General features: G+C 35.1%; 1 protein-coding gene across 3 annotated transcripts in view; it reads right to left on the bottom strand.

The window, feature by feature from the left end:
• CDKAL1 (CDK5 regulatory subunit associated protein 1 like 1) overlaps window positions 1-19,992 on the bottom strand; it is a 657,693-nt gene that overhangs the window by 158,167 nt on the left and 479,534 nt on the right. For all 3 annotated transcript variants that reach the window (XM_036869715.1, XM_036869716.1, XM_036869717.1), the window contains one exon: window positions 14,997-15,177. In XM_036869715.1, coding sequence (XP_036725610.1) covers window positions 14,997-15,177 — 181 coding nt within the window. The remainder of the gene's footprint in view (window positions 1-14,996; window positions 15,178-19,992) is intronic.

Genomic DNA, 19,992 nt, shown 5'->3' with positions numbered 1-19,992 from the left:
AAATAACAAGTTCAAATCACCCAGAAAGTAGTCTGAGAGGTCACTTTTTGACTTCACAGATAACGAAGGTCCAGAGGAAAGACAGTAAAGGAATACAGGGTACATGGAAAGTATTTCTGACTCCCACGGTATGACTTTGACACTGAGTAACAAGCCAATAGAGTGGTGAGTATCATAGCATTTCAGGAGAAATATGTCACTCATGACCTATGAATTGCCCCTAAATGTTAAAGATATTTCATCCATGAATTTTCCTAGCTCCTCTTGATCCACACAAGTTTTTGATCTGCACAGTTTTTGAGAATGAAAGTTCTACATGTACTTAATTGCTGTGTAAATATACAGGCACTTCAATGAAACAAATTTTCTGCCTTTCCAATTTCAGTTTCCTCTCTCTGACACTGCACACTCAATTTAAAGTATCTTGTTTAAGGACCTACTGTATAGCACAGGGAACTCTATACTCTTAAGTAACAACCTAAATGGGAAAAGAATTTGAAAAAGAATAGATACACATATAACTGAATCACTTTGCAGTACACCTGAAACTAACACAACATTGTTAATCAACGATACTCCAATATAAAATAAAAAGTTAAAAAAAATTTAAAAAATAAAGTATCTTGTTTGGGGGGAGGGATAAGTTAGTAATTTGGGATTAACAAACACACATACTACTACTATACATAAAATACATGAACAACAAAAATTTACTGTATAGCACAGGGAACTGTATTCAATATCTTTTGATAACCTATAATGGAAAATAATCTGAGAAAGAATACACACACATACACATAAAATTGAATCACTTCATTGTACACCTAAAACATTATAAATCAATTATACTTCACTAAAAAAAGGGAAAAAATAAAGTATCTTGTTTAAAAATATTGTAGCCTAAGGATTAAAAACTGATAGGAAAAAAATCGAAAGATTTAGAATAGATTTAAACTAAGAAATGAAAAATCTTTTTTTTTTAAGAAATATTACCCAATTTTACAATAATTAATTAATTAATTAATTAATTATTGGCTGCTTTGGGTCTTCGTTGCTGCCTGCGGGCGTTCTCTCTAGTTGCGGTGAGCGGGGGCTACTTTTCGTTGTGGTGTGTGGACTTACTGCGATGGTTTCTCTTGTTGCAGAGCATGGGCTCTAGGCACGCAGGTTCAGTAGCTGTGGCTCGCGGGCTCTAGAGCGCAGGCTCAGTAGTTGTGGTGCACAGGCTTAGTTGCTCTGCGGCATGTGGGATGTTCCTGGACTAGAGCTTGAATCCGTGTCCCCTGCATTGGCAGGTGGATTCTTAACCACTGTGCCACCAGAGAAGTCCCCGAAATGAAAAATCTTTTAGACTACATAACTGTAGCAGTCCAAGCTATCATGAAGTTGAAAGTGGGAATTAAACCACTAAGATTTTTGAGTTTTCAAGGCCTGTTTTTTCTTCCTATCTTTGATCCTATTAAATACTTGAGAGTAAACATTCTTATGCTAAAAATAGATAAGTACACAGTGAAGAAACCAGACACCACCTTAACCATGTGATCGAAATTAACATCACCAATAAGGGGCAAAAAGACATCATGTGCCTCCAGATGTGACATTCTGAGAAGAACATAACATCATTTATTTAGTTTAACAGGGCCAAATATATAACATGAATTTAATCATGAGGAAAATTCAAACCCCAGTTGAGGGACATTTCATAAAATAACTGGCCAGTACTCTTAAAAATTGTCACTATGTCATGAAATATAAAGAAAATCTAATAAGAACCTGCTATATAAAAAAATAAATAAAATTTAAACAAAAAAAGGAAGTGAACATCTTTGAGGGGCCATTATTCTGCCTATTATGGGGACTTTTGGTGAGTTTTTTTTTTTTTTTTTTTTTTTAGGATTAATTCCAATTGATATTTAACTCTTTTTCTTTTCCAGAGGCTTTTCAAGTATAGACAATATGGTAAAATACTAAATAAATCAGAAAAAAAAAAGAAAGAAAGAAAATCCGAGGAACTGTCTTGATTAAAGAGGACTAAAGAGATTAAATATAAGATTCTGAACTGAGTCCCATATCAGAAAAACGACAGCTATGAAGGACACTGTTGGGATTCTTGACAAAATTGGAATCTGAACTGTAGATTAGGGAAAGTACAGTGTCAGTGTTAAATTTCCTGAATATGATAACAATATTATGATTATATATAAGATCCTTGTTTTTAGGAAACACACACTAAATATTAAGGGGTAAAGGGGCATGATGTCTGTCTGTAATCTATTCTGAAATTGTTCAGGGGAAAAATCTATGTCTAAGTCTCTGTCTGTTTCTTGAGAGAAAGCAAATTCAGCAAAATGTTAAAAACACTGATAAATCTTGGTAAAGGGTATACTGGAGATATAATCTTACAACTTTTCTGTAAAGTTTAAAATCATTTTTAGGAAATAAAAAAAATTTCTAGGGCCTATAAATAAAAAAAATCACTGCTATGACAGAAAACAACTTTGGAAACCAACACTTTTTTGGTCAAAATGTTCTAAAATTATTTTGAATTTCTGGGATAAATACTTATTTTACTGTTTACTATGTGTAAAATAGATAACTAATGAGAACCTACTGTATAGCTCAGGGAACTCTACTCAGTTTCTGTGGTGATCTAAATGGGAAGGAAATGCAAAAAAGAGGGGGTATATGTATAAGTATAGCTGATTCACTTTGCTGTACAGTAGAAACTAATACAACATTGTAAAGCAACTATAGTCCAATAAAAATTAATTATTAAAAAAAAAAAAGAGCATGGAGCAAAGAGTCAAAGAATGGAGTCTAAGTCTCCAGCGTTTCACTTAGTAGTTATGTAACCTTGGGCGAGTTTACTTAACTTCTCTGAGCCTCAGCTAACTCATCTGTAAAGTAAAAAATAATACCAGATACCTGAAAGTATTGTTGGAAGAATAACACAGGACAAAGTACACGAAAAGCACAGACTATACGATTCTGGCATGTGTTACATTCAAACAATGGAAGTTTCTTTTCCCTGCCCTTTGAATCTTACATATCACTTCTATAAAGGTGCTTTATTATGAGTAGCAAAAATAAAGAATCAGGACATTCATCATAGATTATATGATCTCAGAACATAATTAGTAGAGTACAGTTTTATCCATTTGAATGCTTATCTGGTTATATTTGATTTGTTAGTCCTTAATTATGAAATAAGCATGATTCTAAGAGGCAGGAGTTAGAAAAGAGTGTCATATTAAATTACCAAATATATTCTGTTGACCTAAATACACATTTAACATTAGCTCTAATACTTGGAACTACACTTACAAATCCCTTGGAAGGTTATAAATATGGAGTTATTAATGAACCATAGTTATCACAGAAAAAAATAAGGTCAAAAAATAAGATAGATCATAAGGTTCTTTATCTTTAGAAGTTACTCCAAAGTCTACTCAGTTCTAAACTTGTTATTAATAATAGGTAATAAAAAGTGAGTTCAAATTGAATATTACAATTTTAATAAATCAAGTTCATATAAAAGGCATAAAAGAATTATGTAGATCCTTCTAACTTTTCTGAAACTTATATAAAGCAAAGCATGTAATCATCACTGAAAAAGTCAGACTAAAATATAATAAAGATGACTTTGCAAAGGATAGAATTTATATTCCTTTATTTAATATAAATTCACTCAGTCCTTCTCAACCCTAATACCCACCACCATTCAGCATCTGAGAGAAAAACTTATACCCACATATCTTCCCACTGTTTTGGTGATTATAAATTCATAAAAGAAGCAGGATAAAAATAAATGCCAAAATGAAAGCAAGAATTTAAAATATCATAAGAAACAAGTTAAGTGCACTTTTTTTGTACAGAAGTTAAAAAAAAAAGATTTTCTGTAAGGTCACGATGAAGTACAAATTCAGACTGCTATTACTGAACTCAAGGCTCTCAAATCATATCTGACTCTTCATTGTCCTAAAGTTGGGTTATTTCAGAAAACTTGGAATACTAGGATTTCCAAGACAAACCCATGGTTCCAAAGTATAGCCATCCCTGATTTTTTCTTACAATGGCTTGTATTTAACAGAAGAGTCATAAGAAAGGGTTTCAGGTATCAACAAAAATCTGTGCTTTTCCTATCTTTACCATCCTGAACAAAACACGGCTCCATCCTGGAATTACAGTCTACACGTGTCTAGTCCTGTGGGTCTGACTACATGAAAGCTGATTTATGTAATAATGGAATTTAGTTTGTTAATGTCACATCAGGACTTAATAAAAAGTTAGGCAGATTTCTGTGGTAGGCAGGCAGGCAGGCAGGCAAGAGGTCAGAGGGCAGAAAATTAGGGGGAGCGGTGAGCATACACTGAGAGAAGGTTGGGATTTTCTGAAGAATGATTTAGGCTGAGAGGAATCAGGAGCAAGCTTTTAAAAAACAAAACAAAATGAAACAAAAAAGAAAAAAAGAAAATCCACCTGTGGCAGTAAAAATAAATAGTGGTCTCACTAGTGCTACCTCTTTCCTAGTTTTGGGAGCGAGAAGCCTAAAATGGATCTCATGGGCTAAAATCAAGGTGCTGGCAGTGCTGTGTTCCTTCTGGAGTGTCTAAGGGAGAATCTGTTCCTGGCCTTTTCCAGTTTCTAGAGGCCATGTGCATTTTTTAGCTCATGGTCCTGTCCTTGAACTTCAAAGCACATTATTCCGATCTCTGCTTGTGGCCTTACATCTCCCCACCTCTAACTTTAACATTCCTGCCTTCCTCTTACAAGAACCCTTGTGATTACACTGATCCCACCCAGATAATCCACAATAATTTCTCCATTTCAACTGCTTTAACTTAATCACATCTTCAAAGTCCTTTTAACTCTGTAAGGTAACATATCCACAGGTTTGGGGATTAGGGTGTGGACATCTTTGGGGGCCAATTATTCTCTCTACCACAGCTGGTCTCAATGCCGCCATTTTGAGCTGTACAATCAACTAATTTAATTATTATGTTTAACATTCCTAGTTCACATTCAAGAAGAAGTCATTCAATTTATTGATTATACAAACAAAAAGTCATTGGATTCACAGTAAAGTAAAAGGTGAAAGAATAGGGAAATGCCGAAAACATATTTAGGCCGATGATCTAGAAAAATAAAGCACCTAAATTTTCTAAACATGGTTTGAAAGGTGGCCTTAAAACCAAATGATAAAGAATCAAACATTATTAAGAGTTTCAAGGGGCCTTAGAGATCATTCAATTCAATTCTCCATTTGTTAAACGAATACCATCTGTATAAAAACTCACACAAAGTAGGCTGTTCCCAACCACCTCTCTGGATTATAATCTAGCTCATACTTCCTAATGTTACTACAGTCATCATAAAAGGCTCTGTTAAGTGATCTGCTGAAATCTATTAAAAACAAAACTATGGTCAGGCTAAACACCCTACCAAAAGAGGAAATAAAAAGAGAAATGATATGTGGCACAGTGGTTAAGAATCCAACTGCCAATGCAGGGGACATGGGTTCGAGCCCTGGTCTGGGAAGATTCCACATGCCATGGAGCAACTAAGCCCATGAGCCACAACTACTGAGCCTGCACTCTACAGCCCGCGAGCCACAACTACTGAGCCCACGTGCCACAGCTACTGAAGCCTGCGTGCCTAGAGCCTGTGCTCCGGAACAAGAGAAGCCACCGCAGTGAGAAACCCATGCACCCCAACAAAGAGTAGCCCCCGCTCACCGCAACTAGAGAAAGTCCACACGCAGCAACAAAGACCCAATGCAGCCAAAGACAAATAAAAATAAAATAAGTTAAAAAAAAAAGACTCACTAGAAGAATCGAACACAATCATGTAAGAATCCCAAAATATTCCTTCTGAAAAGAGAAGTCAAAATGAAAATAATCTTGAGAAAAGGGGCTTCCCTAGACATATGTTTGGAAATCAATTTAGAATAAAGTATAATGGACAATCTAGAGTATAAAAACTCTTGAAAATATTTTTACCTCTCCCCCAAGGAAAAACTTTAATTTGAAAATCAGAGACTGTGTAAATAATGTAATTATACTATCAAGTAAGGCAAAAATACCAGAATTCCTTCCATTAAGGCAACTTGATAGTCTCTGAAATACTGAGTTGTTAAACTTTAGATCATACTCAGAAACAACAAGCTTTTAAAAACATTTAGAGAAGGTAACAAAGCTCCTTCTATCTGCTTTATTTCTCTATTTTGCTTTTTTAAAGAATTCATAGGCAGCTAAATTTGGGAGAGCCATTATATGCCATTGTTCTTAAACCTGCATATGATTTAAGAACATTTCTTATTCAACATCTATTCCAAGAGGTCACCTGGCCTTGGTTTGAATACCTCCAGCAAAAATTCACTCCCTCATCACAGGGAAATCTACTGGGGACAGTTTCAGCAAAGCTGCCTGGATCGATCTCAAGGATGGCCCTCCAGGTGTCTCAGAAACATGCACCCACACTCCTCAGAGCTGAGGCAGGAAGCATCTACTGTGGCTTCGTTATCCCTAGGGTAAATGTTCTCGAAACTGCAGGTAAGTGAGTTATGATTCTCTTGTGCTAACATATATCTAAAGACATTATCTTAGTTCCAAGATGTAAGACAAGCAAGCAGGTGGATTTAATGTCACAATTTAACATTTTAAATGTTAATATGAAATTCCAAAGCTACTCTCATCACCTAAAAATTATTTTCTCAAGTCATAGGCCTCTTAAAATAAAGATTTCATTACAACTTCATTATTTTTCATCAAAATTTTCTAAAAACAAAGTCTGGAATTGATAGCTAAGAATCAAATGACTTTTTAAACTTAAGTTACCTTTTCTAGGCAGACTAAGAACCTCAGCCATAATTTTAAAATACTAATAGAATTACTTAAGACTGATGAAGACTACTCAAGGAAGACTCAATGAAATAGAAATTTGTAAACATGCAAATTTGACCTTTCATCTAAAAGTCTAAGGTTACTCCCAATTAGCTTAAGTGATTCCACTATTAAATCTTATATATTAATAAGCTTGCAAAAGCTAAGAAAAAAATTTTAGTCTATCCTGATCATGAAAATACATTGCCTAAGTTATTTTCATTATCAGTTTAAGAGGGTTATACTTTTTTTTTCAGCAGGCAATAAAGCACTGACAAAAAATCTGCCCCTCCCACCTATGCAAATGCAAAACTCAACTGTATGGTGCTTTTATCCATTTGATGATTTAAATGATTAAAAAATACACAAAATTTAGTTCATTTATCAGAGCTCTACTATAAAGCATGAAAAGCACTGGGATTTACTTATATTAATACTAGGATTCATGTAAAAGTAGTTATGGGAAAGGGAAAAGTATACTGAAATTATTCATGTCATTTATCGGAGAAGAACATTTGGGGGGGGGTTGATTTTAGTGGAAATAAAATATACCTAAGAAAACAATATATTTTCACTAAGAGGCATTCTAAAGACAGAATAAAAAGTGTTGTTTGGAAGTAACTGATATTGTGGTCTTCCAATAAGGGGTTAGAGCCCATCTTCATTGTTGATTTTTTAGGCAAGGAAATGGGAAACAAATTAGATAAGAAAGAATGGATATCTATTTTGTAGCAGTGTTTTATTTTAGTGACGTCCAGTTGCTAAGCAGTTTCATAAAGTACCTACCTTAGGGTAGACAGTTGTTGATTTTTGATAAATTTAGGAAAACCAGGGAGATTCAATGCACATGATATATCCTCTCTTTGATGGCAGGTCATCGAAGAGTTTCATCATTAATACTTAATTCCTTTTATTTAAGATTCTGAATTTTATAAAGATGAAACTCTTCCAGGCTAGTTTTTACCTAGAGCATAATTACAGAAATTTAGAGAAGTGTGTGGATTGAGTTGTATCTCCCCCCAAAAAAGATATGTTGAAGTCCTAACCCCCATAATCTCAAAATGCAGCCTTATTTGGAAAGAGGGTTACTGCAGATGTAATGAGTTGAGTTGAGGAATAGGGTGGGTCCCTAATCTAATACAGCTGGGGCCCTTACAAGAAATAGCCATGTGAAGACAGAGGTACACAGGGATACCATGTGACAATGAAGGCAGAAAATCAGCTACAGGCAAAAGAAAAAGATTAGCAGCAAACCACCCAAAGCTAGGAAGAGGCAAGGAAGGATTTTCCTACGTGGTCCAGAGGAAGCAGGGGCCTGCCTCTGGACTTCAGTATTCAGAACTGTCAGACAATAAATTTCTATTGTTTTAAAATGAAATGAGCTATCAAACCATAGAAAGACATAGAGAAACCTTAAATGCACACTACTAAGTGAAATAAGCCAATCTGAAAAGGATACAACACTCTAGGATTCCAACTATCTGACATTGTGGAAAAGGTAAAATTATGAATACAGTAAAAACAATCAGTGGTTCCCAGGTGTTGGGGGGTAGGGGAGGGATGAACAGGTAGAGCACAGAGAATTTTTAGAGAAGGGAAACTATTCTGTATGATACTATAATGGTAGATGCATGTTTTTACACATTTCCACAAATGCAAAGAATGTAGACTGAAATGTAAACTACTGACTTTGGGTGATAATGATGTGCCACTGTAGGTTCATCGATGTAACCAATGTACCACACTCTGGTGTGCGATGTTGATATCAGGGGAAGTTGTAGTGTGTGTGTGGCAGAGTATATGGGAACTCTATGTACTTTCTACTCAATTTTGCTATGAACCTAAAACTGCTCTAAAATATAAAGTCTAAAAAAAAAAAAAAAGGTTCTGCTATGCCAGGACTGGGTGACTGAAGTCTAAAAATGTAAGGAAGATGCTAAGGGGCTATGTTTGAAAGATAAAAGAGCAAAATAAAAAGCATCTGAACGCTGATTTTATGCAATGAGTTCTGCTTCTGGCTAAGGCAAACCAGCTTGTATCAGACCAATGATCTTGCCAAGAACAATTAGAAAAGGTGAATAAAATGTATAATATGTACTGTTTGAACATCAAAAAGCTACCAAGGCAGTGAGAACCTGAGGAACTAAGATCCTAGAGAGAAGCTCAATATTTGGATCTACTTTTCCCTTCTGGGTGTTTATTAATTTGTAAGCAGTGACTGGGAGACTGAGCAGCCAAGTAAAAGCTAAGAGGCTGAGAAACTGTGCAGAGCCTTAAGCCTTCTCATGATCCTGCAGAGACAAAAATTAGAGTTGAAGACCTGCCGTAAAAAAAAGGCCCTGCTAACCACCACAGAATTTCAGCTGAGATCCTGAAGAGCTCCACTAAGGTGGTATGTTGGCTCAGGCTTTTTACCAGCTCACAAGAGTTGATTATGTGCATCTCTTCCCAATTTCATGTGCTGTTGTTCAGTGACATCACATTGGTGATTTGAAACTGGCAAGAGTGGAAGTAAATACTATGGAAATCAGCAAAAGCTATAAATCAGAACCCATCCTGCTGAATGTCAGTTGTTAAAAACCAACACACCCCTGCCTGCCTTCAAAAAGTAAGGGTGGGCTTCCCTGGTGGCGCAGTGGTTGAGAATCTGCCTGCCAATGCAGGGGACACGGGTTCGAGCCCTGGTCTGGGAAGATCCCACATGCCACGGAGCAACTGGGCCCGTGAGCCACAATTACTGAGCCTGCGCGTCTGGAGCCTGTGCTCCGCAACAAGAGAGCCGCGACAGTGAGAGGCCCGCGCAACGCGATGAAGAGTGGTCCCCGCTTGCCGCAACTAGAGAAAGCCCTCGCACAGAAATGAAGACCCAACACAGCAATCAATCAATCAATCAATAAAATAAATAAATAAATAAGAACGTGAATTTCTTTAAAAAAAAAAAAAAAAAAAAAAAAAAAAAGGGCAAGCCAGAAATAACCCAATCCTCAGAAAGACTGAAAAATCGTTTGAAAAATCAATCTCAGGTCAATTCAAATAATCAGTCCTTATCTTAGAGTCTAGCAGAAGCAAAATTAAATACTCCCAGAGGAAGATACATTACAGTCTAGACCCTATAGTTGTTTTTTTTTTTTTAAATAAACAATGGTAGTCATATAATAAAAATGATCAGGTATATGGAAAGAGAAGACAAATGATCAAAATCAAGAAAAAAAAGACAATACAAACAAACCAACATTAGATCCAGATATTGGAGAATTCAGTATGGGCTTTAAGGTAACTGATTAAATATGCTCAAAAAATATAGAGGAAAGTATGGGGAACTTCACTAGAACACTGGAATCTATAAAAAAAAAAAAGAATCAAATTGTAGTTCTAGAAGTAAAAAAATTAAAATGAGAAATTCCATATATGGGTTTGATGGCAGATTAAAAACAGATGAATAAAGGATTAGTAAACTAGAATAGCACTTCATAAATTTTAATGTACAGACAAATCATGTGGAGACAAAGAATGACTGAGAAGGTCTGGGATGGGGTGGGGCCTGAGAGCCTGCATTTCCAGCAGCCCCAGGGGTGGGCAGTGGTGCTGCTTCTCTAGGGACCACACACGCTACTGCTGCTGTTCACCTTGCCATCCACTACTGTGAACAGCAAGAAACTAGAAAAGAGGTGAGGAGAGAACATCCAGAAACAGAAAGAGGACAAAGAAGGAAAAATATAGAAAAGGATCAATTAGACATTGGGGAACATAACGAAGATATCATAACATGTATAACTGAAATTCTAGAAGAGAAGAGAAAGAGAGAATGGAGCAGAAGAAATGCCTGAAGAGAGAATGGCTGACATTTCCCAAAGCTGACGAAAGAGGTCAGGGCAGAGTAAAGAAGCTCCAGGAATTCCAAGGAGGAAAAACACAAAGAAAAGTACTCAGCAGGGGGCTAAGGTAGAGAAGGTATCATATCATAAAGATCTGTTGATGTGATTTTTGTCTAATGGAATAAACTCCAGCGAAGTACAGGGAAGAGCCACAACGTTTTTGAGAAACTGCCTTCATGAACAAGGAAAAATGACTCAAGAGGGCAGAACCAAGAAACCAAAGGGTAGAGCAAATAGCAAATTAACAGCCCCAGGGATTACATAGAGTATGTACCCTAATGAGGGGGGAAGGGATGAGGGAGTTTCTGGGGCCATCTTACAATTCCACTTAATACATTAGGTAATTCTAGGTATATTTAAGGGAAAATAATAGAAATACTATACAAACTCTTCCAGTAAAATGTAGAGGAAGGAATACTTCCCAACTCATTTTATGAGGCCAACATTACTCTGAAACCAAAATTAAGAAGACATCACAAGAAAACTACAGATCAAAATTTTCCGTGAACAAAGGTGTAAAAATTCTTCACAAAATTTGAGCAAACTAACTGAAATAACATATCAAAAATAATACATCATGACCAAGAGAAGTTTATCCCAGGAATGCAAGGTTGACTTAAATATTCAAAAGCCATTCAGTAGAATTCACAATATGAACAGACTTAACACCACAAACAAACCATATGATTATTTCAATAGATGAAAAGAAAGTGATAAAAGTTTAATTCTATTCATGATTAAAGCACGCATGCGCACACACAGAGACGTAATTTACCTAATTTACACACACACACGGTAAATTAGGACCTAGGGACTTCCCTAATCCCCAAACTACAGTTAACTTTTATACTGAATGGTAAAATTCTGTAAACTCCACTCTTGAGTTAGGAAAGAAGAGAAAACTACCCAATTTTATTCAGTAGTGTACTGGAAGTTCCAGGCAATACAATAAGAAATAAAAGTTATGAGGATTGAAAAGGAAGAAGTAAAACTGCAACTATCCTCAGATAATACAATTGTATACACAGAAAAATTGGAAGAAAAAAAAATCCTACAGAAAAACTATTAGAATAAATAAATTCAGCAAAGTTGATGGGTGAAAGGTAAATGTGTTAAAATCAATTCTATTTCTAAATAGTAGTAACAATTAAAAATGATTAATAATATCAAGGGAATACACATGTATGGATAAAAATAATAAATGATATGCAAGGCTTGTATACAGAAAACTATAAAACATTATTGAGAGAAAATAAAGAAGATTAAAATAACTAACAGCTCTATTTTATTCAAAGATGAAAAACTTGATATTATTACCATGTCAATTTCCCCCCAAATGATCTATAGAATCAATACAATATCAGTTAAAATTCCAGCAGGATTTTTTGGTGGAAGTTGACAAATTTAGAAAGTCAAAGGATCAAGAATAGTCAGGACAATTTTCAAGGAAAAAACATTTGGAATACTTACACTGCCAATATCAAGACTTATTACAAAGCTACAGTAATTAACTTTGTGATTTTGTGGAAAAATCAACAGACCAAAGGAACAGAATAAAGTTCCAGAACAGACCCACGTGTAGAGATAGTTGATTTATGATAAAGGTGACCAGGCAGAGCAGTGGGTAAAGGATGAGATATTCCATAAGTGGTGATGACTCAAATGGATATCCTTATATTTTTAAAAAAGTCTTGACCTCCGTACCTCATAATCTAAACAAAAATAAATTCCAGTTGGATTAAAGATCTAAAAGTAAAAGGCAAAATCATAAAATTTCTAAGAGTACCTTTTGCGGGGGAGGGTATCTTCATGACAATGTGGGGAAGGGAATCTTAAACAGGACTCAAAAAACACTAAAACAAGAAGAAAAATATTGATAAATTCTACATAAAATTAAGAATGCTCTTCAAAAGGCACCATTAAAAGAGTGCAAAGACTGGTTACAGAATGGAAGGTACTTAAATTACCATGACCAACAATGGACTTCTATTCAGAAAACACAAATAATTCCTATAAATCAGAGGAAGGAATGGGGGAGGAAACAAACAAAACAGGTAAGCCAAGAGATAAAGGGGCACAGGTGTGAACAGGCACTTCATGAAAAAGTGTATCCAAATCTCCAATAAACATATAAAAGGTATTCAGTATCAATAGTTGACAGGGAGATATAAAAACCACAATTAGATTACATTACAGGACTTCCCTGGTGGCACAGTGGTTAAGAATCCGCCTGCCAACGCAGGGGACACGGGTTCAATCCCTGGTCTGGGAAGATCCCACATGCCGCGGAGCAACTAAGCCCGTGCACCACAACTACTGAGCCCTTGTGCCACAACTACTGAAGCCCACGTGCCTAGAGCCCATGCTCCGCAACAGGAGAAACCACTGCAATGAGAAGCACATGCACCACACGAACAGTAGCTCCCGCTCGTCCCAACTAGAGAAAGCCCATGTGCGGCAACGAAGACCCAACGTAGCCAAAAAAAAAAAAGATTACATTACATTCCCATCAGAATGGTTACTAATAAAAACATAATGCCAACTGTTGGCAAGGATACAGAGTCACTAGCATTTTTAGATATACTGCTGCTGGAACTCTAAATTCAACTAGTTGGGAAAACTATTGGGCAGCATCTAGTAGAGGAGAGTAATTGTATTTCCTATGATCCAGCAATTACACTCCTAGCTAAACACCTAGCAGAAATGTTTATATACACGAGTCAAATAAAAGATACAAGCAGGAAAACTGACAGCTGTATTAGTTGCAATACTAACAATGGAATGTTGAAAAGACCCAATTCTTCTTGATTCACATTAGGATGGACAAATTGTGATTTGCATAAATGGAATACTATACAGCAAAGAAAATGAATGAGATACAGCTACTAGCAAAAACAGACTACTCTCACCAACACAATGTCAAATTTAAAAACCCAACATTCAAACACTGATGAATTCTTTCATTTATATGAAGTTTAAAAACAGGTCAAACTAATATGTCAGAATGAGGGATAGTGGTTTCTGTTGGGAAATAGGAGAGGATAGTAAAGAGAAAGGCATGATGGGGACCTCTGGGGTACTGCTAATGTCCTATTTCTTGATCAGACTGAGGGTTACATGGAAGTATTCACTTTATGAAAACATACAGTTGTACACTTTTCTGCAGGTATTTTGAAGTTTAAAAACTTTTTTATTAAAGAAGTTTAAAAAAGAATGAATTAGACTATAAGGACAATAGAACAGTAGTTGTTAAGGAGCTGGGGATGGAGAGAGTAGATAACTACAAAAAAAGTAAAAAGGAGTTTGGCAGGGGGGGCCTGATGGAACCGTTCTGTATCTTGATTGTGGGACCAGTTACACTAGTGAATGCATTCATCAAAATTCAAAGAACTATATGCCGGAAAGAGGTAATTTTGCTGAATGCAAATTATATGTCAATAAAAATTGTAATTTAGATATAAAAAGTAATTAGTTCATTTGATTTCTTTTTATGTTTATGAAAAATTAATGGTAGCACACAATTTGTTTTAGTAATCAGAAACAAAGCAGAAAATTTTCAGTGAAAAAAATTCTACTTCCTCTTAAGGCTTACTAACATTTTTTCATCTTGGGCCAATGAATCTAGAAACTAAATGTTTGTTTGAGGTCATTAATTTCTGGTGCGTTCTGGGAAACAGTTTGCCTTTACTGGCTCTCAAACTTTTTCACATTTATTTTAGGTCATCTTATTCTAATATATCTATGAACATGTAAGAAGGAAATTAAATTGAGGTTCACTGTGAAAGCAACACACATCCGAAATAGACAGACAGCATCATATCTATCCCATGGAAAACTAGGAAAACCAGGGGACCCTCAGAAAGTAACAAATTATGAAAAGCATCTCTTAAGAAGCAGGGAAGCCTCCTTTGCTCACAGATATTTAAATTTTGCCTTATTGTGAAAGATCCAAGGTTTTATCCTATAAACAGTTAGTACTAGATATTAGTTTAAAAAATGTTCCCCGTGTCATCTGAACCTCACTCTTCAAGAGAAAAAAAAAAAGGTAATATTATAGTTACCTAAGGTCATTTAATGTACCAAGGTCTCCCTGCCCCTGACCCCAACTGGGAACAAACATTCCGTATTTTGTAACTTAAGGGTTGGTTATACCATGAGCTAGTTGTGTTAAGGCAGGCAACACAGCTGCATTTTTATAGCTGTTGGCTAAATATAATACCTTACAAGAAAAGTATCTTACCACTTGAGCTGGAACTTGTTCCATTTTTGCAGCGGGAGTTCCTGGTCTTGGGTAAAATTGGTTAATAAAGAGACTTGGAAATTTGTACTCTTCAACAAGTTTCACTGTTTCTTGAAAATCTTGGTCTGTTTCTCCAGGAAAACCACAGATAATGTCTGTAGCAATAGTTATTCCAGGAACTCTAGAAAATAATAAAACAAAAATGTACAAAGTTGACTACAGTCCATAATTATTCTATTTCCTTGACATTTTAAATACCACTATTCCTTTAAAATTAAATTTTATTTTTAGGAAAGGGACATTTGCAAACAGTTTTAAAATGCCCTAAATACTAAAAGTTTATGGAAAACACGGCCCCCTATCATCCTCAGGAAATACCCATTTTAAAAAATTTCAGATGTTTCTTCATCCTTCTATATTTTAATATTGATGCTTATTCTATTTCTAGACTTACTGACTATTAGGCAATATTTGCAGACTTCAATGAGGATTCAGCTCTTTAAACTACTCTATCCCTCCCCTCCCAACATAATCACTGCTCAATTTTTAGTTAAATTAATAGTGTTAATAGTATTTCCATTGGTATAAATGCTGAGATATTGTTCACTTTCACAGCCAACTGGTATACTATCAGTAAGTTTTCTTTTGCCATATTTAATTTTTCCTAGAGTTAATAATTGCCTCCTTTTTTAAAAAAAATTGCTTAATATTCTATGTACCTATGTAAATGTTTTCCAGAAGATCCATCAGTTCTATCAAAAACCAATACTACTTTCTAAACTCTCAATGTACTATATAATTTACCAGTTCCATTTTTCTCTCTGGAAATGCCACTCCTAACTTTCTTCAAGTATGTGTTGCTTTCATAATGAACCAGCTGTCATCCTTGAATGTGGTTCCTTGGTTTTCTTTTCAATCCCCCCCCTTTTTTTTCTGGATCCTATGTCTTCCTAATTCTTGACTATTCTATTCTCCTTAATTCTGCTGGAGCATTCTTTCAGAAGCTTCATCAAAAAGAGTGGCAGGGAAATTTTGTTATTGTTTTAGCATCTCTGAACATGTCTTAATCCACACACAACTGACTGATAGTGTGGGGTGCATAGCCCTTCAAAATGAAAAGTATTACCCATCAGAATTTTGTATTGTTCCCTTTTTTTTTTTAAGTTGGCAAGGTTGAGATGAGATGTCCAGATTCACTCTGATGCAAACTTCTTTACATGTGCCCCACTATCTTTTTTTTTTTTCACACACACACACTGTATTTTATTTTTACAAGAGATAAATAGACTGACACCAAGCATTGTACATGGATGACCACAACAAAAGCAACAATGATTGCAATTACCAAACATGAAACACACTCATACTATGTCATAATATTGACATTCAGTCCAGTAATCCTCCACTGTAACAGCTCCTTTACTTTGCAGTGAAAATTGATTTGTATATTCTTTGCCTCTGAGTCCTTGTGGGATTTTTTTTTTTTTAATTCAGACAGAAAGTCACAAAAATTATACTCATCCTCATCAGTTCACTCAGTCCCATGTAATTAATTTTTTTTTTCATCTTGATATTTTGTTAGCACTTTTATGAGTTCATCAGTTTTTCATTAGAGTTCTGAAAATGCTTATTCATTCAGTTCAGCAGTACAGTCAGTTACCAGAAACCTGTACTTGTCAGAGTCTTTTCCATGAATTTCTTGAAGATGAAACCCTTTTACAGGAACATATTTGCAAAAGCATCAGAGTACACCCAGAACTGTCTGTAAATGACAAAAGACTTAAAAATGACCACAGTTAAAGATGTGATGAAAGTTCATAATAATGCAGTTGACAAGAAAATTAGTTATTTCTGAGATATACATTTTAAAGTAATAACTAGGATTATTACTTATAACATTATACCAGAACATATAAGATTTTTAGAAATTTCATGTAATGTCTGAAACATTTATATTAACATATTTCCATACATATTTCCATACAAATACAAATATAAGATTTTTAGAAATTTCATGTAATGTCTGAAACATTTATATTAACATATTTCCATACAAATAACCCAATGAAAGTTTAGTATTAGTTGTTTTGTTTGTTTGTTTTTTTATACTGCAGGTTCTTATTAGGCATCAATTTTATACACATCAGTGTATACATGTCAATCCCAATCGCCCAATTCAGCACACCACCATCCCCACCCCACCGCAGTTTTCCCCCCTTGGTGTCCATATGTCCATTCTCTACATCTGTGTCTCAACTTCTGCCCTGCAAACTGGCTCATCTGGACCATTTTTCTAGGTTCCACATACATGCATTAATATACGATATTTGTTTTTCTCTTTCTGACTTACTTCACTCTGTATGACAGTCTCTAGATCCATCCACTTCTCAACAAATGACTCAATTTCGTTCCTTTTTATGGCTGAGTAATATTCCATTGTATATATGTACCACAACTTCTTTATCCATTCGTCTGTTGATGGGCATTTAGGTTGCTTCCATGACCTGGCTATTGTAAATAGTGCTGCAATGAACATTCGGGTGCATGTGTCTTTTTGAATTATGGTTTTCTCTGGGTATATGCCCAGTAGTGGGATTGCTGGGTCATATGGTAATTCTATTTTTAGTTTTTTAAGGAATCTCCATATTGTTCTCCATAGTGGCTGTATCAATTTACATTCCCACCAACAGTGCAAGAGGGTTCCCTTTTCTCCGCACCCTCTCCAGCATTTGTTGTTTGTAGATTTTCCGATGATGCCCATTCTAACAGGAGTGAGGTGATACCTCATTGTAGTTTTGATTTGCATTTCTCTAATAATTAGTGATGTTGAGCATCTTTTCATGTGCTTTGTGGCCGTCTGTATGTCTTCTTTGGAGAAATGTCTATTTAGGTCTTCTGCCCATTTTTGGATTGGGGTGTTTGTTTCTTTAATATTGAGCTGAATGAGCTGTTTATATATTTTGGAGATTAATCCTTTGTCCGTTGATTCGTTTGCAAATATTTTCTCCCATTCTGAGGGTTGTCTTTTCGTCTTGTTTATGGTTTCCTTTGCTGTGCAAAAGCTTTGAAGTTTCATTAGGTCCCATTTGTTTATTTTTGTTTTTATTTCCATTACTCTAGGAGGTGGATCAAAAAAGATCTTGCTGTGATTTATATCAAAGAGTGTTCTTCCTATGTTTTCCTCTAAGAGTTTTATAGTGTCCAGTCTTATATTTAGGTCTCTAATCCATGTTGAGTTTATTTTTGTGTATGGTGTTAGGGAGATGTCCAGATTCACTCTGATGCAAACTTCTTTACATGTGCCCCACTATCTTTTTGAAAGCTTTTAGGCTACTAATTTTTTTCAATGTTTTTAAATTTCATGATAATAGGTCTTGGATTAAGTATTTAAATATTTGTACAGGGTACAATCTGGAGACTCATGGTCTATAGGTCTAAGTTTATGCTTTTTTTTTTTTTTTTTTTTGATAGGTAAGAAGTGGATTTATTTAGAGAGAAACACACTCCACAGACAGAGTGCGGGCCATCTCAGAAGGTGAGAGCGACCTATGCTATTTTTAAAATCATTTTTCTCTCTCTGCAGCTCCTCTCCTTGGAATGTTGAAACTACAGGATTGACCCTCTAAGCTGCTCCACTATTATTTTCCATCTTGTGCTTTTGTTAAATTTTCTGAAAGATTTACTTGAGTCTATCTTCCAATGCTTCAATTGAAAAAATTAATTGTTTATCATATTTTAAATTTCTAAGAGCTCTTTCTCATTTTCCAGTTTTCCTTTTCACAGTTTACTGTTTTTTTTTAGAGATGCAACATGTTTTCTTAACTCTTTGAGGATACCAATTACAGTTTATCCACAATCTTTCCTTTGCTCACTATAACTGTATCTATTTCCTCTGGGTTCTTGGATTTTGGTCCCTTTCATTCATGACTGAGACCTGCCGTAATAAATAGTGACTCTTGCTGCCCTTTAATACTTAAGAATAAAGCACTAAAAGCTTTTCATCACAGTGACTGGGTAACAAGCTCCATTTGTTTTTCAATAGGTCCATATGTTAGCATCTTGGAAGTCATTTCTCTTTGGCCATTGAGTTTCTCCATAAGTATGCTACAATATTCCGTGTGAAAGAATGACCAATTTATTTTAAAAAATATTTCTTTCTTGATTTCTGCTTAGTCTCACCCAGCTATTAACTTGGCTGAACTTTAATTAGTAAGGGAAGTTCCAAGGTCTGGAACTTTTCTATCTGATGCTAAATAGAAAATGAGACAATATACATACAGAAAAATCTAACAGTATATTTGGAAAAAAATTATTTAAAAAAATTTTATCGTGTTATAAAAATTTTTTTCTCTTTTAAGGATAATTATCAAAATTACTGCTGAAAACCATAAAAAATATACTTTTACAGTAAATTGTAAATAAAAAGACTATTTTCTAGACTAACTAAAGCATGTGAAATAGAATTATGTTAATATCTTCAATTAGCAATTTTTTACAGCTGACTTACAACTATTTCTGAACAAAAGAAATCCACACCTAAAAATAAAAGTAATGGATCACAGCAGAAGTGACAGAGAAGAGTCCATCTCCCCTAAGAAATCAGGAAAAAAAAAAAAATCTGAGAAATTGCCTGTGAAACACTGCAGCGACAAAGACAATTGGTTATTGTTCCAGGCTATGAATTGGAATGAACTTGGCACTAGATTATGGGGTATTCCCAAAGGAAAGTACCTTACTGATCCTCCCCCCCCTCACCCCACATCCTTCTTGATCCAATGTAGTTGAGTTCAATATTATGTAACACCTGCTTACTTTGGCCTTAAAGTCCATAGTGAAAAAGAAAAGACAAACCTTTACAGTAGTCATCATAAATGTTAAGGAAGGGGATGTTCAATGTATAAATATATTTGATAATCTACACAAAAAGGTGACCAATAACAGAGGTGGGGATAGGACACCATGAATTCGTGAAAGACCTAAGTTAGTATTTAAAAGT

The sequence above is a fragment of the Balaenoptera musculus genome, chromosome 11, assembly GCF_009873245.2.
Source record: "Balaenoptera musculus isolate JJ_BM4_2016_0621 chromosome 11, mBalMus1.pri.v3, whole genome shotgun sequence".
Taxonomy (NCBI): domain Eukaryota; kingdom Metazoa; phylum Chordata; class Mammalia; order Artiodactyla; family Balaenopteridae; genus Balaenoptera; species Balaenoptera musculus.
This window is presented reverse-complemented; position numbering and strand designations above follow the sequence as displayed.